Consider the following 22,631-nt stretch of genomic DNA (forward strand, 5'->3'; position numbering starts at 1 on the left):
CAACAACTATAACTCACTCACGGCCACCTCAACATATTTTTAATTTTTAAATTTAATAGTAATGAATTTATTAAAATTATAATTGATAATAAGCAAATCATACATAATAAAAAGATAAATAAATCAATTAATAGGTATCATTTGTGGAATTCGTTAGAAGTAAATTTTAATTACTCTAATTGATTTAAAAGATCAATTCTTAATTTCAGACATTTAATGATAGAAAAATAATAAGTTAAATTATTAATTTTAGAATGACAATCTAATGTTATTTAATTAACTAATTTTTCATATTAATTTTTTTTAATCCGATTTGAAAATAATTCATAAGAAGTTCTTTCTAATATAATTGGTATAAAACTATGATTTATTCCACAAATTTCAGAGCGTTGACCAAAATAAATTCCAGGACGAATACAAAATATGTTTAGTTGATTAATTCTATCAGGAATTGCATCAACTTTAATTCCTAATGAAGGGATTGTTCATAAGTGAATTACATTTGTAGAAGATACATTTATACGTATTGAAATTTTAAATGGAATAATTAATCGATTATCATTTTCTAAAAGTCGAAATTGATTTATTGATTCACAATTTAATATATATGAATCAAATTCATAGTTATTAAATTCTGGATATTCATAAGATCAATATCATTGATGACAAATAGATTTAATAGAAAAATAAGGATTTATGATTTCATCAATATAATATAAAATTTTTAGTGATGGAAAACGAATAATTATTAAAATAATTATAGGAGTTAAAGTTCAAATAATTTCAATAGTATGATTTTTTAATAAATTTAAGTTTAAGAAATTATTTAATGTAAAATCTATAAGGAAAAATGTAGTTAAAGTAATAATAATAATAATTATTATTATAGTTAAATTATGAAATGAAATAAGATTATCTGAATAAACAGAATTTGAGTCTTGAAATATAAATATATTTCATGTAGAAATTTTTAATAAGTAAGTTTATTTGAAATTTAAGTTCAATTCAAAGTTAATGTTTTATTAAAATATATATATGTCGGAGATGAAAAAACACCGGAACCTTCCCTTTGGAACTTTGGGAAGACCCCTAGTATTGTAATTTAGATTTCACCATAGCCGTATTAAGAAACTGTTGTCATTCGATCCGACTGTATTTATTTGAGATTTATGATGCTCGTGAAGAAAAAAAACGGCTTAGATAGACTGTCCGTGGACTTCCGAGCGCTAAATAAGAATACGGTCGCAGATCGGTATCCTCTACCCCTTATCGCAGATCAAATCGCGAGATTGCAGAACGCGAAATACTTCATTAGCCTGGATATGGCCAGCGGGTTTCACCAGATTCCCATACATCCCAATTCAACGGTGTATAATGCGTTCGTTACACCCGACCGACAATATGAGTATGTAACGATGCCGTTTGGATTGAAAAGTTGCAATCGGTAACAACAAGAAATTCCCGTCCATGTAGATAGTGACGGAAATGCTTGACGGCGTTTACGACTGCCAACGTCTCTAGCTCGTAGGAATGATATCTAGATTCCGTAGGGGTAGTTCTTTTACTGCAGTACTCGATCACTCTATTCTTACCTTCGACTTTATGCATCAAGATCGCCCCGTAACCCTCCGAACTAGCGTCAGTATGTAGCTCAATGGGGTAATTAGGGTCGAATATCATCAGTACCGGCGCGTCTGTCAGGACGGAAACTATCTGTTGCCTGATTTTCTCGTGCCTATCTGACCATGTTATGTTTTTGCTACCTGAGGTGAGCGCATACAGGGGTTTCATCGTCTGTGAGAACTTGGGGACGAACTTACGGAAGTAGGAAGCTAACCCAATAAACTGTCTGAGCTGAGTGACCGTCGTTGGCGCAGGTAAGGAACTTAAGGCGTGTATTTTACCCGGGTTGGGGCGAACTTCCCCGTTATGAATCACGTACCCCAAATAAAGTACCGACGTCCTCAAGAAGGAACACTTCGCGAAATTGAACGAAAATCCGGCTTTCACAAGGGTATCCAATACATTGTTCAGTCTTTCTAAAGCTTGGTCTACAGAGTCGGCAATAATTAGGACGTCATCCAAGTAGACAACGACGTAGGAATACGCAAGGTCGCCCAGGGCATTGAAAATGGCCCTCTGAAAAACGGACGGTGCATTTTTCAATCCGAACGGCATCGTTACGTACTCGTACTGCCCGTCGGGTGTAACGAACGCCGTGTATTCCACCGAATTGGGGTGTATAGGAATTTGGTGGAACCCGCTGGCCATGTCCAGGCTAATGAAGTATTTCGCCGTGTGTAACCTCGCGATTTGATCCGCGATAAGGGGTGGGGGGTACCGATCCGCGACCGTATTCTTATTTAACGCTCGAAAATCTACGCACAATCTATCCGAACCGTCCTTTTTCTTCACGAGTAGCATAGGGCTCGCGAACGGCGAATTGCTAGGTCTTATAATGTTAGCTCTGAGTAGTTCGCTGATTCGCGCTCGTACGATTCTCCGCTCTTCCTCGCTAAGTCTATAGGGGCTTCTTTGGACGGTGATGTTAGGGTCGATCAACCGTATTTCTAATTGGCCCGTATTTACGCGGGTACGTGGGAAACCCGTGATGAACGAGTTTTTGAATCTGTCGAGAATGGAAATCAATCGGTCTTTATCGTCGCCGAGTAGCTCGGTGTCTACATCATTGAGATCGATCGCAGGTTCGGCGATATTATTATAGACATTAACCGTTTTCGACTTACAAATATCGAGGCTATTGCGCGTCATGTATACGTCGAAGCCTTGGCTTAAAATTTCGCAACCAATAATGATATCGTGTTTTAAGTAATTGTCAGCAAGGACGTGAAAAATTATCTTCAGTGTAAGACCGCTGATACATACGGCGGACAGAATTTGGGTCGTACTCTTAACGCAAGTGTTCCCAATTCCTCGCATTACTACTATCTCGGTTGTTCTCTTGCCGGAAAATTTTGAAGCTATCGATTCTTTGATTAATGAGCATTCAGCTCCGGAATCAAAGCAAAACAGGAACGACTCACCCTGGTGACTTAATTTACCGGTCGGGGCCTCCACCACGCAGAAGTTAACCTGGCGCTCCTCTTTCGTAGCAGGGTTTCCTCTACGTAAGGTCGGGCAGTTGGGCGCGATGTGGCCCTCCTCGTTACACCTGTAGCAGGACACCTTCGAAGACGTGGCAGCCTGGTTTTCCCCTGGTTTTCGATTGCGTTTCTCCGCCTCCAGTCTTGTCCTCCCGCGGCACTCAGATGCTTTATGTCCGTGTCTACCACAGTGGTAGCACTTGTGTCGGGAGTCAGAAGGCTTATGCCGTTTAGCTTCGGGACCCGTGGAGGAGCTACTTACTGAAGACGCCGGCCTCTTCACCGAATCGTAGAGCACTGTCATTTCGCTTGTGAACTGGTCCTCGGTCTTGATATCGCTTGTGAGTGCTATCCGTAAGACGCGCTGGTCCTGTGAACCTATATGGAGGAGCACGGCAGCGTTGACTATCTCGTCCTTGGTACACCTTTCCTACCTCGCCATCAGGAAGAAACGTAAACGGCTACTGTAATCTCCCAGGGTTTCACCCTCCAGTCGTGCTCCATTTTTCATCTTCCATAGCGCCGTGGCAACTGTTTCTTTCCCACCATAGCGTATAAGGAAACGGTCTTTAAACTTTGGCCAAGAGGAAACTTGAGTAGCAGGTACTTGCGTAAGCCACTGCGCTGCCGAGCTTTCTAGAGCGGCACTCAAGGCACAAAGTAGCGCACTGCCTTGCAAAGGTTTTTCTTCCATGATCACGTCAACAGTCGCACACCATGCGGCTGGGTCGGAACCCAAGCTTCCGGGGTTAAAACGTGGAAGCGGTGCGGTCGTAAATGTTTCACTCGGTCTTTGCTCTCGCGACTGAGTCATCTGGCGCATGATGCCCATAAGTTGTTCCATCGTTACGTATGGCCCTGATCCCACTTCTGATGTCGGATTGAAGTCAGGATTAAGGAGATGGGCGTTTAATGAATTTTCATTAGAATTAGCCATTGTCGTGATACAACGAAGAGTTTATTAGCACAGGCTTATTAACAAGATTAAGCACTCGTAGCACTAGTGATAATGACCTTAGGTTCGAAACGAATCCGCGGTCACAGGATGATAAACGTATGTTCTCGCACAGTTCAAGTCTAACTCTTTGTTAACTAGATGTGAGGTATTCACTGGTTGTAAGGTGGCACTGTCATTCGTCGATGAGATCGTACGAAAGAATGAATCTCCGTCTCGACGATGCCGTCGAGGAGAACTATAATGGGTGTGTCTAAGGACATGAGATCCTCGGATTCGTCAACGAAAGCTTTCGTTCCAAAGGTGAGGGAAATGAGCGCTGTCGCTAATTGGTCGATCTCCATATCGGCGTTTTGAAAGAGATGCTGGCCGCCCTTAAGGGGAGGTTGTTGACGGGGGCATCGTTCGTGGAAGATAGGCTTCTCCTATCTTCCCGTAGTTGTGACAACGACTGTTTGTCTAAATGAAGAACTTTGCTTGACTAAATCTTAAGATTTATTGCGGGTCCTCACGTTAGCTAAACATACTGCAGAGGTATATTGACATCTGGAGATCATCTTACCCGAAGGATAGGATCTGCGTGTGGCGAGCCACGGAACAGAAACCTTTGAAATATTTACTGCCACGTGTCGCTACGGCTATTTCTTTTAAGGAGAGGTATAGAGTTACTCTGTGCCTTTGTTAGATAAAACGTTCATCCCTTTGACCGCGGCTACGTTCGGCGACTAATTGTCGCCTCGAGCCCAAGGTCATGATCATAAATCTCGAACAATCGGAGCGACATTTGTTTATGCTAAGTTACAAAGTTACGGTATTCCCGCGAATCCAAGGAGGGGTTCCGATATTCTTTCATCTCCGGCATATATATATATAATTAGTATAAGAAAAATTTTAACTTCCACTAATAAATTTACAATTTATTTCTTTTTCAGACATAATACTTTAATATTTAAATATAAAGATTTTAAGTTAATTTCTAAAACTATTAATCTTCAAAACTAAAAATATAAAATAACTTTATAAATCTTAATAAAAAAATGGTTAATATCAACTGTATTTTCGAGCTATCGCGGGGAGACGCGGTCGTTAGAATACGCGTCAACGGGAGTCGTAAATTCCCGCTACAATTAGAATAATCGACATCACGAATAGTTCGATCACCGTATTTCGGTTAGGATAATAGGGGTAGTTGTGGTATAACACTGTGATTCACAGAGTTAGAAAAAATATATATTTTTCCAACGATTTATACAATCACACAAAATAATAACGTCGTTACATAAGATACCGATAGCGAAGAGAAGGATTATTCTTAGAAGAGAGAGTTCGCGACTGATTAGTCGATTGACTGTATAAAGAAGATTGACCGGGTGACCGCATGAGTAAGACTGACTCTTTGCTCTCGTGCAATTGCGGAGGAAAGCTCGTGTGGGTGTGGTTTTTTGGGTGAAGAAAACGGATTCGTTGCTCACACTTTTCGTTCGTGAAGTGAGGGCAATGATCTGCGATATCCATTGGTTAGTCGATGTTGATGAGTGATGAGAGGGGACGGAACCTCCTACTACTGTTGCCAGTTTGATGCCTTTGTTTTTTGGGAAACCCGACTTTTCCGTTAGGCATTTCCATCTTACGTTAGGCCACTACCCGCTTTCTCCGGAATTCTTAAGAGCGCGTAATAAACCCAAGGACCTTTCTAAAAAACCAGCTGAAAACACTTCTAGAATTAGAAAGTCTTTTCTGGCAAACAGATGTGCTTAGACCATGTGTGCGAACAATGCAGCTAGAATTGCAACTTTATGGTGAGTCCTTGGGCCTATGGAGTGTTCGAAGGACGACACGTAGACCATTGGTTGGCAAGCCGCGCGGGATGGCGTGCAGATGTGTTGCGCGGCGGAACATCAACTAACCACAAAAATATTGGAATAATATATTTTATTTTCGCTATTTGATCAGGAATAATTGGTTCATTTGTAAGTTTATTAATTCGAACAGAATTAAGTCATCCAGGTATACGAATTAATAGTGATCAAATTTATAATTCTTTAGTTACAAGACATGCATTTTTAATAATTTCTTTTATAGTTATACCATTTATAATTGGAGGATTTGGTAATTATTTAATCCCATTAATATTAGGTTCACCTGATACAGCTTTCCCACGCATAAATAATATTAGATTTTGACTTTTACCTCCATCATTATTTATGTTATTATTAAGAAATATATTTACACCTAATGTAGGTACAGGATGAACTGTATATCCACCTTTATCTTCATATCTATTTCATTCATCACCATCAGTTGATATTGCAATTATTTCCTTACACATAACAGGTATTTCTTCTATTAGTGGATCATTAAATTTTATTGTAACTATTATAATAATAAAAAATTTTTCATTAAATTATTATCAAATTAATTTATTTTCATGATCAATGTGTATTACAGTTATGTTATTAATTTTATCTTTACCAGTATTAGCTGGAGCTATTACTATACTATTATTTGTTGAGAAATGCTCAGTTGGTATGACCGCTAGTTACTAAAAGGTTACTAGGGTCATGTTGGTACGACTCCTGACGACGCTCTTTTGTCTTAGGAGTCGACCGCGTGTTATTTGCTAAGACGCATCCCGAGTGATTAGACGCTTGCTGTGTGATTTGGCGTTTTGTATAAGAAAGAAAATAAAAGGTGTGATAACCAATCCGAGTGGATCAGCTTGATTATCAACCCCAACCTATATAAAATAACAGGTTATGGGCCCAGGGCAGTAAACTGCGGCAAGAGAGACATATATTTTTGAGTTTTCAATTTTTTTTGTGAAATTATCCGAGGAGAAAGCACACTATGTCCGACCAAGAAAGCATGGCCGATGTGGACAAGGAGATGAATCCAATCTTGAAGAAAGGAAATTACGAGTACTGGAGAACAATGACGGAAGCTTCGTTGGTCTTTCTGGGCTGCTGGGATGCCGTACAGCCAGGATTTACGCCAGCGGAAATGATGAAGCCAGAATGCATAAAGATGGACAACAAAGCACGTGCGTATATTTTCCGGCATGTACGCCGCCAATACCTTGGGGATATCAGAACCCTGAAAACAGCAAGAGAGTGCTGGAAGGCATTAGACGATATCCACGGGAGATCCACGTCGATGGACATTGTATTATGCATGCGAGAACTAGGAACAATGGAGAAGACCCCTAGCATGGATGTGTCCGAGTATTGCGGGAGAATACAAGATCTATGCGACAAATTATCCAGCGTTTTTTTTTTTTTTTTAATTTATTTCTTGAAATTCACAATTTGTCCAATTTGGACATTTGATGGAATTTTTTAACAGTTAAATTAGCATGTTGGTGGCTACCCCTAGCGGGGAACCATCCTCGTGTTTGCTAGGTTATGTCCTTTATAAGGTCTGCTGGGTGCTTCCTTTTTAGTCTTCTGTCCATGTTTATGGTTTTGTACGTTTCCGCAGCTAGCCGGTTTGGGGGTGTTGCTATTCTTGATTTGTATTTTTCTGAGTATCTGCTAATTTCTTCCTTGACCGTTGGGATTCCCAGATCCCTGCATAGTACTCATTTCTAACATACCATGGGGCGTTTACTATTGTTCTAAGGATTTTAGCCTGTATAACCTCTATTTTGTTTATATGGCTGATTGCTGCCATCCCCCATAATGGTATTCCGTACGCCCTGATTGGTTTTATGATCGTTTTATATATTTTCAATTTATTTTCTATGCTTAATTTGGATTTTCGGCTTGTTAGCCAATGCATTTGTCTCCTTGTTTTCTGTATTTTTTCTACTATTGATTTGACATGTAGTTTCCATGTGAGTTGTGTATCTAAGTGGAGTCCTAGGTATTTGACATGCTGTGTTTGTGTTATATGCGTGTCGTTCAGGAGGATGTTTGATGGTATCCTTTTTCGTAGCGTGAATGTAATATGGTTGCATTTATTGGGGTTTGCTTTTATTTGTTTTTCTTGTAGCCACTTTTCTATTTTTGTGATATGTTCTTGTAGTAATTTAACTGCCGTTTCTGGGTTACTATGCCTGACTAGTATAGCTGTGTCGTCCGTGAATGTCAGTACTTTACTATTGGTAGTTGTTGGTATGTTAGCCGTGTATAATGTGTATAGTATTGGGCCTAGGACGCTTCCTTGTGGTACCCCGGCCTTGATGTCTTTAACTTGAGAATATGTGTCCTTGATTTTTATTACGAAGGTTCTGCTGCTTAGGTAGGATTTTATTAATTGGTGTATTTGCTCCGGGAATTGTTTCCTAATTGTTTGTAGTAGACTTTCATGGTTAATTTTATCGAATGCTTTCTCTATGTCTATAAAGAGGGCTGTGCAGTATCCCTTGTTTTCTAGTGCTACTATTATTTCGTTTATAAGCCTGTGCATTTGCTCTATCGTGGAGTGTTTGTTTCTGAAACCAAATTGGTGATCCGGTATTAGTTTTTTTTGTCTCTACTATTGTTTTTATCTGGCAATATATTATTTTTCCAGTATTTTGGAAAATATTGGAAGCAGTGATATTGGTCTGTAAGATGCAGTTTGGTGCGGGTCTTTGCCTGGTTTATGTAACATTTTGATCTGTGCTAATTTCCATGGTTTGGGGAAGTATTGAATTCTTAGAATTGCATTGAATATTATTGTCATTAGTCTTATTGCTTTTGGCGGAAGGTTTTTCAAGATTTAGCATTGATTAGGTCGATTCCTGGCGCTTTGTTGTTTTTTGTTTTATCAATTATGTTTCTAATTTCTTGTGTTGATGTTTTAGGTATGGTGTATTCCTTGTCGGATGTGGTAGTAGTGGTTTGCGGATCCTCCTCCGTATGTCTTTTGAGGTTGCTGTTGTTGATAATGTGTGGTGTGAATGTGTTGCAGAGGTGGTTGGAGAATTCTTCAGCTTGTTCTTCGTTGCTTCTTGCCTATGTGTTATCTGCTTTTCTGATTACTGGGACGGGTATTATTGGCTTCCGTATTTTTTTTCGTGGCTTTCCATAGTGAGTAGTTGGTGTTCTCGTGTGTGGAGAGTGTACCTATGAACTTTGCGAATTCGTTATCGTTGTGCTCCTTTATTTTGTTTTTTTATTTCCTTTGCAAGTTTGTTTAAGTGTTTTTTGTTTTCTCGAGTTCTGTATTTTTGCCATTTTGCTTTTGCTTTTCTGTTTTCTCTAATTTTGTCGAGTATTTCTTGCGGGATTGTTATTGTTTGTCTGCTGGTTGGTTCGGGAATAGTGGTTGTCCTTGCTGCTTCCTGAATAGTTGCTGTCAATGTTGCTACTGCCTGTTCTATGTGTTCAGGAGTTTTTAACGGGATGTTGCAGTTTATTTTGCTTTCTATTATTTCTTTGAAAGTTTGCCATTTGGTGGTTTTATTGCATAGTGTTTCTGGTTTGCTATAGAGTATTGGTTTGTTTCTGTATTCAATTATTATGGGTTTATGATCGGAGCTGAGCTCGAGGTTGGGTGTTATTTTTAGTTTATTTGTGTTTAGTTCCCTTGTAACTGCAAAGTCCAGAAGATCTGGTTTTTTGTTCAGGTCAGTCTGCCAATATGTTGGTGTTCCTGTGGATAATATATTGAGGTTATTATTTCTAATGTATTTTTCCAGTGTTCTGCCTCGAGGTGTAGGTCTTGACCCCCATAGCGTGTGCTTTGAGTTGTAGTCTCCCCCTGCGATTTACTTGTCCCCTAGGTCCTGGAAGTATTCTTCCCACATTTGTGATGTTATTTTGTGTCACGGAGGCACATATACTGCTGACAACTGGAAGTAGTTGTTGCTAGTTTGAACTGTAACGGTGGTTGCTTGTAAATATTCTTTGTTAACTTGGCTGTGTAGATAATGTTTGATATCGTTTCTGACTATCACTACTGTCCCTCCGTGAGCTTTTCCTGAGGGGTGTTTGGTATCATATATGGTGTAGTATGGTATTTTCAAGTAGCTTTTTGTAGTGAAGTGTGTTTCTGAGACAAGTAGTATGTCTATATTGTTATTGTATATGAATGTTTTAATTTCGAGGGCCCGTTGTTGTAGGCCGTTTGAGTTCCAGGCTGCTATTTTTAGAGTGTCCGTTTTTATTTTTTGCTTAGCACGTTTGTAATTAGTTGTAGCATGACTGTGATTTGTTGGGTTTGCTGTTTGAGTACTGCGTTTTGTTCGCTTATCATTCTGGTTAGCATTTCGGTGTTCTTTATGGATTGTTTGAGCAGTTCTTTGATTTCTGCAGTGTCATTGTTACTATTGCTGTGGTATTGGTTGTCTGTATGTGTCGATTGGCTGGTTACTTGAGCGTAGCTTAGACTGCCAATGGTGTTGGTGCTGATGGGTTTGGTGTTTGTTGCTTGCTCTGTATTTGGTGTTATTTCGGGTTTTGTGCTGTCCTGTTGGGCTTGTATGTTAGTGATTGTCCTGCTTCGTAGGGGCGGGAACAGTTTGCGTTTTAATTGTTTCTTAGCTTCGCAACCTTTATAACTGGCTGGGTGTTTTCCGTTGCAGTTGTAGCATCTAACCTCCTCTATTTTTCCCGTGGATGGGCAGTGTATCGTAAGATGATTTTTTGCGCATTTAACGCATGCCGGGCTTCTATTGCAATAGTTTTTTGTGCGGCCGTATTGCTGGCACCTTATGCATTGTGGGATATCTTTTTTATGTCTAAGTGGCTCCTCTTTTACTACTGTGTTTAGTAATTTTTCTATATCGTATATGTCTTTGTTGTTGTTTCTAGGTTCTAGTTCGACTAGGAATAGCAGTAATGGTTGTTTGGTATCGTGTTTGTTAATGGTATTAATTGTCCTTACCTGGTGTCCGGTTTTTTGCAAGTTCTTCGCTTATTTTTTCGGTATTTGGTTTTGGGTGTAATCCCCTGATTACTGCTTTGTAGCTGTTGTCGGTTTTGAGCTAAAAGATGTGATACGCTGCGTTTTTTTCCTTTAGTGATCTTGTCACTTTTCTGAATATTTCCGGGGTGTTGGTTTGCACTTTCACCTGGTCTATTTTTATCTGTTTGATAACATAGTTATCTTTCCCTGCAGTGTTATTTAGTAGTTCAATGAGGGGGTCAATTATTTTCGCATCAATGTATATCGGTGGTGGTTTAGGAATGCGGTTTGTCGGACTTTCCGTTGCGTCCGTTGCTGCCTCTTCTGGTAGTGCGCGGAATGGATTATGCAATTTGATATCTTAAAATCATTGTTTCTTTTCCAGTGTTTCAGTTTTCCACGCGCTTGCGAACGGGGTTACCTTGCGTTTTTTGCTGGAAGTTGCCACCGTCCAGCTTTCTTCGTGGTGTATTGGTACGTTTTCCTCTCCGTCAGATTGTGTTGTTTCCATGATATCGTCTTTTTTCTCTACATATGTAGAGTCTGTAGCTCTATTTATAAAATATGTGTCTCCTGCGTTGATTATTTTTATTGGTGGAATCTGCATGATTCCACGTTTTGTCAATGGGCGTTTACTTTGTCGCTTTCTCTTCCCTCTTGCCGCACTTTCACTGGAGCACTGTTGCGCACGTCCGTTTAGGTCGCCTGCCCAGGCGGAACTGAGTAGTAAACCTGATTACAAATATCTTATACGCATATTGTTTTTCTATTCGGTTTGTCTCTTTGGAATAACATAACTGTATGTTTGACCTTCGTAACCTCAGATCGTGAGTTATTAAATACAAACAATGCAGGAGTTACAACAGTTAGTTACCGCTTAGCACTTGTAAACAGTGGACATTAGTTTATGACGATCTGTATAAAATCTGAATATGAGTACAGTTTTTGAACATTTTGATTCTGGAGTGTCAAAATCATTGTTTAGTGTACCTTTTATTGCTTAAAATTCGTTTAGGTGGAAACAGATTATGGATAAATCAAAGAATTTACTTGAATACGAAAGAGAACAAATTGTACGGTTGCGAAAGCAAAGTGAAACCTTCACGGAAATGGCAAATATAGCGAACAGGTCAGAAACGGCTTGTAAGTAAGCTGGGTATAAATTTTTAAAAGCAGATATGTATTGGGATCAACCGAAAAACAGAAGATCGCGGAAAACAACGCCGAATATGGATCAACGGATTCATCGATTAAGCTAAAAGGATCGTTTTCGTGGTGCAAATAATATTGCTGCGGAGATAAACCATAATAACGATACACAAATTCGTGCTAGAACTGTTAGAAGAAGATTAGAAGACTTTAACTTAAGAGGACGAAAACCCCAAAAGAAGCCACTGCTGAGTTCTAGGAATCGAAAAAGACGACTTACCTTTGCTACAGCTCATAAGCATTGGACAAGTGATGATTGGCAGAAGGTATTGTTTTCAGACGAATCGAAATTCAATCCTTCTGACGGGATACGGTATATTAGACGTCGAATTGACGGAAATTTGAAATTTGGCGTTTTAAACACTCTTAAACGTGGTGGCGGGAACGTTGTGGTGTGGGCGTGTTTTTCTCGAGGCGGCCCTGGTCCGATATGTCGTATTGATGGAATTAAAACAATACTCTACGAGGAGAACTTAAATGGACAGACTGTAGACATTAGGTGGAGATACAACATGGCCCTCTCCCAAAATGACACAGAATACAATCACAGAAAAAACATAAAAAAATATTGCTGGATACCGGAACCATAATAAAAAAAAAAAAATAACAAGAGAAAGAGCCACAAAACGGCAACGCTCAAATCTCTCTCCGTGTAAAATAGTGTAATTATTGTAAAGATTGTAAATATTCTAAATATTTCTACAGGATACCCCTTCCTTCTCCTCAGCCACAGCCCACAGCCCCTCCGAAACCAAAAGTAGAAGTGTCCTGTTTTTGCGACCAGGTTTTCAGGACAGGAATAGGAAGAAAATAACAATATCGTATATAAGCACCACCCCATAGCGACTTAAATCTAATTTAAAAATAGTAAGCTAACAAATGTAATTTCGACACACAAAACATTGTATGGCTATCTCCGTTGGCTCGTACCGTCACGTATCGGTACTTTTGCCTAAACCACCCCACAACCAAAGTTCATTGTTTATTGTGGACAACACACCAATGTAATACTCATCTACTGGTCAATAAACGTTATAAAAAAAAAAGTTATAAAAAAAGCACTCGTTCTCGTACGATCACGAAAGTTAAGCAGCGCCGGGCACGGATAGTACCTGGATATGCGACCGCCTGGGAACTCTGTATGGTGTTGGCCCTTTTTGTTATTTTTCCAATCTTTTTTTTTTCTTTTTTTTTGATAATCTATTTTTAATCAGTTCTGCCTGAGCAGCCGAGTTAAACGGACGTGCGAAACAGTGCTTCAGTGAAAGTGCGGCAAGAGGGAAAATGCAGATTCCACCAATAAAAATTACAAGTAAAGGCAAAACATACTATGTAAACAGAGCCACAGATTCTACCAACAATAGACAACCAATAAACGGAGAACACGGAAATACAGATACAAACGAAACAAACATGGAAATAACACAAGACAATGACGAGAACAATGAACCAACACACCATGACGAAAGCTGAAAGGTGGCAACTTCTAACAAAAAACGAAAAGTAACATCGTGCACAAGCGGCAGGAAAGCTTGAATAGCAGATAAACAACAATAGCTACAAGAAATCACGCTCCGTAACTCATTTAGCGCACTGCCAGAAGAGACAGTAACAGACCCAACTAAAAAATCAACAACCCGCATCGCTAAACCACCGCCAATCTACATTGATGCTAAAATAATAAACCCCCTCATTGAGCTACTAAACAACACGGCAGAGAAAGAAAACTACACTATAAAACAGATAAAAGTAGACCAGGTCAAAGTTCAAACCAACACTCCAGAAACATTTAGAAAAGTGACAAAAACACTAAAGGAGAAAAACGCAGGGTATCACACTTACCAGCTCAAAGCCGACAAAAGTTACAAAATAGTAATCAGGGGATTACACCCAAAAACAAACACCGACAACATAAGCGAGGAACTAGCAAAAATCTGACACCAGGTAAGATCAATAAACAACATAACCAGATACGATACTAAACAGCCATTACCGCTATTTTTAATAAAGCTAGAATCTAAAAACAGCAACAAATATATATAAGAAATTTAAAAAGTTCTAAACACAATAGTAACAGTGGAGCTACCTAGACATAAAAAAAATATAGCGCAATGCATACGGTGTCAGCAATATGGAACATAAAAAGTTACTACAATAGAAACCCGGCGCGTGTCAATTGCACAGAAACGCACCTAACAATAAACTGTCCATACGTAGGAAAAATAAACGAAGTAAAATGCTTCAACTGCAATGGAAACCACCCAGCTAGTTACAAAGGTTGGGTAGTCAGAAAACAACTTCAACGCAAACTGTTTCCGCCGCTACGAAATAAGACAGTACAAAAACTGAGACAACAGCAAATTCACAGCACGCAATGAACATTAACCACAATAACACTAACACCTTTAGTAGCCGAAACTATGCGCAAGTAATCAACCAATCGCCATCTTCTGACAACCAAAATCACAACAACATCAGCAACGACACTACAGAAATCAAGGAACTACTCAAACAATCCATCAAAAACACCGAAATGCTAACCAGACTGATAAGCGAACAAAACGCAGTTCTCAGACAGCAAACGCAACAAATCACAGTCATGCTACAACTGTTTATAAACATGCTGAGCAAAAAATAAAAACGGACACGTTGAAAATAGCAGCCTGGAACTCAAACGGCCTACAACAACGGGCCCTAGAAACTTAAACATTCCTGTATAACAACAATATCGACATATTACTTGTTTCAAACATACACTTCACTCCAAAAAGTTACATAAAAATATCATACTACACCATACATGATACTAAACATCCCTCAGGAAAAGCACACGGAGGGACGGCAGTAATAATAAGAAACGATATCAAACACCATTTACACAGCTAAGATAATAAGGAATATATACGAGCAACCACCGTTACAGTTCAAACTAGCAGCAACTACTTCCAGTTGCCAGCAGTATATGTATTTCCGCAACACAAAATAACATCACAAATGTGAGAGGAGTACTTCCAACACTTAGCGAACAAGTACATCGCAGCGGGAGACTACAACTTAAAACACACGTTATGGGGATCAAGACCTACACCTCGAGGTAGAACCCTGGAAAAATACATTAGAAATAATAACCTCAATATATTATCCACAGGAACACCAACATATTGGCCGACTGACCTGAACAAAAAACCAGATCTTCTGGACTTTGCAGTTACAAGGGAACTAAACACAAATAAACTAAAAATAACACCCAACCTCGAGCTCAGCTCCGATCATAGACCCATAATAATTGAATACAGAAACAAACCAATACTCTATAGCAAACCAGAAACACTATGCAATAAAACCACCAAATGGCAAACTTTCATAGAAATAATAGAAAGCAAAATAAACTGCAACATCCCGTTAAAAACTCCTGAACAGATAGAACAGGCAGTAGCATCATTGACAGCAACTATTCAAGAAGCAGCAAGGACAACCACTACACCCGAATCAACCAGCAGACAAACAAAAACAATTCCGCAAGAAATACTCGAAAAAATGAGAGAAAAAAGAAAGATGGACGCAAAATGCCAAAACATAGAACTCGAGAAAACAAGAAAACACCTAAACAAACTTGCAAAGGAATAAAAAATAAAAGAGCACAACAATAACGAATTCGCAAAGTTTATAGAGACACTCTCTGCACACAAGAATTCCAACTACTCTCTATGGAAAGCCAGTCCCAGCAACTAGAAAAGCATATAGCACATGGGCAAGAAGCAACGAAAAACAAGCTGAAGAATTCTCCAACCACCTTTGCAGCACATTTACACCACACAATATCAATAACAGCAACCTCAAATGCCATACGGATGAGAATGCGCAAACCACTAGTACCTCAACTGACAAGGAATACATCATACCTAAAACAACAGCACAAGAAATTAGAAACATAATCCATAAAAAAAAAAAAAAACAACAAAGCACCAGGAGTCGACCTAACAATGGCAAAAGCTAGAAAAACCTTCCGCCAAAAGCGATAAGATTGATGACAATAATATTTCAATGCAATACTAAGAATCCAATGCTTTCCCTAACCATGGAAAGCCATGGAAACCAGGTAACCAAAATGTTACCTAAACCAGGCAAAGACCCATACCAAACTGCATGTTACAGACCAATATCACTGATTCCAGTATTTTCCAAAATACTGGAAAAAATAATATATTGCCGGATAAAAACAATAATAGAGACAAAAAAACTAATACCGGATCACCAATTTGGTTTCCGAAACAAACACTCCACGATAGAGCAAATGCACAGGCTTATAAACGAAATAATAGTAGCACTAGAAAACAAGGAATACTGCACAGTCCTCTTTATAAACATAGAGAAAGCATTCGATAAAATTAACCATGAAAGTCTACTACAAACAATTAGGAAACAATTCCCGGAGCAAATACACCAATTAATAAAATCCTACCTAAGCAGCAGAACCTTCGTAATAAAAATCAAGGACACATATTCTCAAGTTAAAGACATCAAGGCCGGGGTACCACAAGGAAGCGTCCTAGGCCCAATACTATACACGTTATACACGGCGAACATACCAACAACTTCCAACAGCACAGTATTGACATTCGCGGACGACACAGCTATACTAGTCAGGCATACTAACCCAGAAACGGCAGTCAAAATACTACAAGAACATATCGTAAAAATAGAAAATTGGCTAAAAGAAAAACAAATAAAAGCAAACCCCAATAAATGCAACCATATTACATTCACGCTACGGAAAAAGATACCACCAAACATCCTATTGAACGGCACGCATATAACGCAAACAAAGCATGTCAAATACCTAGGACTCCACTTAGATCAAAAACTCACCTGGAAACTACACATCAAATCAATAGTAGAAAAAATACAGAAAACAAGAAGACAAATGCATTGGCTAACAAGCCGAAAATCCAAACTAAGCACAGAAAACAAGTTAAAAATATATAAAACGATCATAAAATCAATCTGGACGTACGGAATACCATTATGGGGGACGGCAGCAATGAGCCATATAAACAAAATAGAGGTAATACAGGCTAAAATCTTCAGAACAATAGTAAACGCCCCATGGTATGTTAGAAATGAGTACTATGCAGGGATCTGGGAATCCCAACGGTCAAGGAAGAAATTAGCAGATACTCAGAAAAATACAAATCAAGAATAGCAGCACACCTAAACCGGCTAGCAGCGGGAACGATCAACGCTTTAGATATGGAAAGGAAACACCCAGCAGACCTCACAAAGGTTATAACCTATCAGACGCGAGGATGGTACCCCGCTGGTGGTCACCCACATGGAAATAATACCGCTCAAAAATTCTTCCAAATGTCCAGATGGACAAATTGAAAATATAAAGAAATAAATGAAAAGAAAATATATTTTTAATAATCTACAATCTAAGCGTCGAAAAAAATAAATGTTTTGGTATTACACGACTATTAACTCACATTATATCGTTCTCTCATAGACGTACAAATAAATTGGCACATGTTTTAAAACTAAAAGAAGTCATGTTTCTTGATGTGCAAAAATTTTATTATAACGGATTGATATCGAAAATTGTTTTTCTATATTTTCGACTTTGAGTACACAGGGAACCACCATTTGGCTCGTACCACCGAATAGGGTACCCAAGTGCTAGCCCATTCAATCGATTGTCCTTTCACGTGTATGCGTACTCGACGAAACTTCAGCGTCCATTTTTTCAAAAACGTAAAACACGTGAAAACAAAAGACATGTAAACAAAAAATTTAATAACGAATCCTCTACATTCATAGAAACACTCCCTGCGCACGAGAATACCATCTACTTTCTATGAAAAGCGACGAACAAAATAAAGGAACCAATAAAACTAATCCCAGCAATCAGAAAAACAGACAACAGATGGGCTAGAAGCATCGAAGAGTAAGCTTCACAATTCTCCAACCACTATTGTAACACATTTGCTCCATATAATACTAACAACAGTAAAACCAAATGTCATTCAGACGAAGACGCGCAAAATAATAGTACTCCAACTAACAAGCACTACACCATACCTAATACAACAGCACAAGAAATTTGAATCATAATCGAGAATACAAAAAACAATAAAGCACCAGGAGTCGACCTAATCAATGGTAAACTCCTGAAAAACCTTAAAGCAATACGTTTAATCGCAATAATATTCAATGCAATTTTAAGAATCCAATACTTTGCTAATCTATGAAAGCTAGTAGAGATCATAATGTTACCTAAGCCAGGCAAAGACCCACACCAAACTGCATCCTACAGACCAATATTATTACTTCCTGTGTTGTCCAAAATACTAGACACAATAATATACGATCGGCTAAAACCAACAATAGAGGAAAAAGAAATTAATATCAGATCACCAATTTGGATTCAGAAACAAACACTCTACGATGGAGCAAATTTTACTAACAATAGAAAAGAAACAATACTGTACAGCCATGCCATTCATGGGAGCATTGCCATTGAGAAAGCATTTGACAAAGCGAACCATGAATCGCATCTGCCACGCTGTTGATCGTTCAAGATGACGCTGAAGAATAACAGTTTGCTTCTTTTTACCGAGTAGTTTATGACACTATTGGTCATTGAAGAGTTTTCGGGTCTAGACTCTTAGGTCTCGCTCAGCAGTGTCATAAATCCTTACCTATTCAGTAGTCTTGAACAGTATATTTGCATTTTTTTACATATTAATGAAATTTCATTGTAGTATGTATGTATAAAACTTGTGTAAAAAGATGATACTTTTTATGAAAGAATGAAAGATGAAAGTATTTTAACGTGTAAGAAGCAAAAAAATGTCTTATTCAAAGAGTATTCAAACTAAGAGTATTCATTTAATTCATTCAATACAAATTGTCTTACTTCTATGGGAGAAAGAAAGACTTTTAGTATTACGTTATTGATAAGTTTAAAAAATATACATAACCTTAATATTTTCATAGAAACAATAACATTTCAAAAATTTATTCACCCTATCGTAGCATGTATATGAAATAATTAATTATTTTCCTTTTCTGTCAATCTCACAAATCTGTTATCTATAAAAAAAGAGCATTAAGAATATCGGGAACACCTTGTATACTACCTGGTATCATTTTAAGTTAAAATATTTCCTTTTTCCTTAAATTGTTTAAAATATTGTATCTCATGAATTTATTTAGGTACTTCGTAGAAGAAAAGTTTGGTTCAAAATTTGTTGAATCCAGATCTCCACCTTTTCATAAATCCTTTGAAGAAACTAGTTCAATCACGCCTATATTTTTCATTCTCTCTCCAGGCGTTGATCCGTTGAAGGTAAGAAATTTATTCAATAACTACAAACATTCTTTACGCATAGCAGATCTGTTAATTTTTTTTATTTACATAACGTCACATCGGCTTATTAGTTATTAGCAACTATATAGTGTTGTGTTATCAATCGAGACAAAAATCCAGTAGTTTGTTTGTAGTCTACTGGGATAGTTTCCAAAAGCTTATCAAGATTCGTCTGGATGAGCTGTTTAAAAGTTTCTCAGCTTTAATCAATGAAATATTTATCGCAGGAAAGGAAAACAAAATTTGACTGAAGATTCGTAAAAATCTTTTGTGTTCTTTTTTGTTAAGTTCTTCGCGCCTCCAAGGTTCTGGGCTAAGTATCGTGCAGTCCCTTACAATCTGCTTACTAAAAGGCATCACTACTTTCCCCACTCCGTAACAAGATCCTTTAAACGAATTATACTCTTTATTCTTCTTCCCATTCGCAACGAGACGCGTGCAACCGCGAAGTTAAAATACGACTCTGCGACTACAAAGTATATGAAAACATACATATATATACGTGCTATGCACACGTGCGAAATAGTCGAATAGCGCGCGATTAAACGTCATTTTGCTGTTAGAATATCAGGAGGCCTTACTGAGAATTATTTATTTATTTATTTATTTATTCATTTATTTATTTAATGTATAGCACTATTAACTTATAATAATAATATATATAATGTATAATATTGTATGCAATATATAACGCTATATAGGGTGAAACTGTAGAAACGTTATCGACCCTCGGATTTCTATGATTTTTGCATATAATGTAGAAATATTTTGAACAACTTTTACCTATATACTATACTGTACATAAAGAGTGAATTTGTTTAGTTTTCAATATATTGGCAAGAAACTACCGGCTCAATTATAGTGTATTTCTGCCTATAGATGTTCATCGTGACACAGTATGCATCGGTCTGGTTGCCAGTCGCCGGTCACTTATTTTCTGTTTATTAACAATTATTTCATTATTTAACATTTGAATTCAATACATTGAAGATATTCACTTTTAATTGAGCTATGAGTTACGAGTTATAACAGACTCTTGTAGCCTCGCATGTGTACATTGTGCACGAAGCCTTTAAACTCGCCCGATCGTCGTTTTCAAAGAGAAGATAAGTAACCGACAATCGGCAACCAAACTAAAGCATACGCTGTCACGGTTGCACAACTGCAGATGCAGAATTCACTGTAATGATATTGATAGTTTTTCTTCTGTCACTTCTTGTATAGGAAAAGATTATTTAAAATATCGATTTCTACAACATATTCAAAAACATCGAAATCGATGAATAGTTAATGTTTCTGCAGTTCCACCTATCAAATCATATTCTCTTCAACGCTATTCAATTTTTATTCGAAAGATTTTGCTATAAAGTAAGTAATTTTCTAATAGTTTGGAATGATGAAGTTAGATGCTTCATCCTATTTAGCGTAGATTATCATACATTCAAAGCAATAGCTTTCTGTTTGTTCATTAATATGGCATTACTTAGTTTTTATCTAATTGGGAAATGTAAACATTTTCTAATGTAATTTCAATATAAGAGCTAATGGAATTTTAAGATCACTTTTCAAAAGAACGGTTCCTTTGCGACCCATGGTTCCTTGCAGATATTACGTGATCCATTAGATATCCATTACGCGATGCAATAAAAAAATTTGGCTTTGAAATTCTGTTGTACGGTATCTTTTTTTAATAAATCTCCACTGATCTGAAGATATAGGATCATCTACAAAAGTCATGAGATATAATTCTTAAATACCCTGAACAACCAATAACCTCTAACCAAACTGCACAACATTTAATAATTTTTTTTTAATGCAATATAATTGTAATACCTTCTTACTCTTCTCATTTCCTATACTCCGTTGCTTTCGGTGACATATCTTTTGTTTACCAGTTTATAACCTGAATCGAAGATAATTAAAATTAAGAATTATCGATACCTAATAAATTATACAAGAACATGTTACGAAAATCAACGTAATCATATCGAATATGTATTTAGAATAACGACAACGATAAAATTTCAGGACGTTGAAAAACTGAGAATGCAATTGAGTTTCACTTTTGGAGGAAGAAATTTCCATAATGTGTCACTGGATCAAGGTCAAGAACCCATTGCTGAAGAAACCATAGAACTTTCAGAGAACGAAGGCCACTGGGTAAGTTTGCAAAATGTCCATTTGGTGAGGAAATGGTTGCCTGCATTAGAAAAAAAGATGGAACAATGCTCGAAGAATCCGCATGATGATTATCGATTGTTCATCAGAGCGGAACCCAGTCCTGATCGTCATGAATCAATAACACCTCAGGTAATAAATAATTATATAATTTAAAAAAGCAAAAGAAAATATGCATTCTAAATTAAGCTAACATGTGCTAATTCTATTCTTTAACCTTCCGTCGGTAATATGGTTTTCCACTACCGCGGTCGGCATTACAGGTTTTTCAGTAACTGGCCTAATTTCTTACTGTTTTTTTGCTTTAAAAAAATCTAAGAAAATTCTGAGATACCTAGTATAGTTCCTAATTTACTATATAAATGATACTTTAGCCAATAAGTAGATAATATCGATAAGGAACACTAATTACTAAATGTAGGGTTCGTTAAATTGTACACAGGGTATACTGAAATCAGCCATAAAGATCACAAACGAAGCACCATCTGAAATTCAAGCAAACATCCATAAAGCATAAACATCCATAACTTTAGCCAGCAAACTTTGGAGTCCTGCGGCAAGGAAACCGAATTCAAAGCAATAGTATTCGCACTTTGTTATTATCACGCTGTACTTGCAGAACGTAGAAAATTTGGAGCGCAAGAATGAAATAGGGTAAGTGACTTTAAATCTTAATGGATCATAACGTTATATTAGAAATTATGGATCGAAGATTTGTAAATGTTGAAACATTGAGAGAATGCAAAAAAACAATGTTTACGATATCTTGTGTGAATAACTTGAAATTAATACTCTTTAACAGATCTTTTATTAATCATAAGACATATTTCGAATATATCTTTCAACGGTGGTATAATTTAAAACGTACTGTAACTGTCTTCTTTGTAACCTGCAATTAAATTAGGCAAAGCTACTAATAAGATAAAGCATTCCATTTTAATAGTGATAATATTAGCAAAGTTCGTAAATTATATTCTTTGATAAT

The 22,631-nt window shown here is 37.5% G+C and overlaps 1 protein-coding gene across 1 annotated transcript in view; it reads left to right on the top strand.

Annotated features, from left to right (window-relative positions):
* LOC125386760 (GDP-D-glucose phosphorylase 1-like) overlaps positions 1-22,136 on the top strand; it is a gene marked incomplete at both ends in the record, with an annotated part of 94,676 nt that extends 72,540 nt beyond the window's left edge. Inside the window, 2 exons of the mRNA XM_048413890.1 lie at positions 21,497-21,778; positions 22,089-22,136. Of these exons, the coding sequence (XP_048269847.1) occupies positions 21,497-21,778; positions 22,089-22,136 (330 nt within the window). The remainder of the gene's footprint in view (positions 1-21,496; positions 21,779-22,088) is intronic.
* Positions 22,137-22,631: the final 495 nt, after the last annotated feature.

This window comes from Bombus terrestris, chromosome 17 (genome assembly GCF_910591885.1).
Source record: "Bombus terrestris chromosome 17, iyBomTerr1.2, whole genome shotgun sequence".
In the NCBI taxonomy this organism is placed as follows: Eukaryota; Metazoa; Arthropoda; class Insecta; order Hymenoptera; family Apidae; genus Bombus; species Bombus terrestris.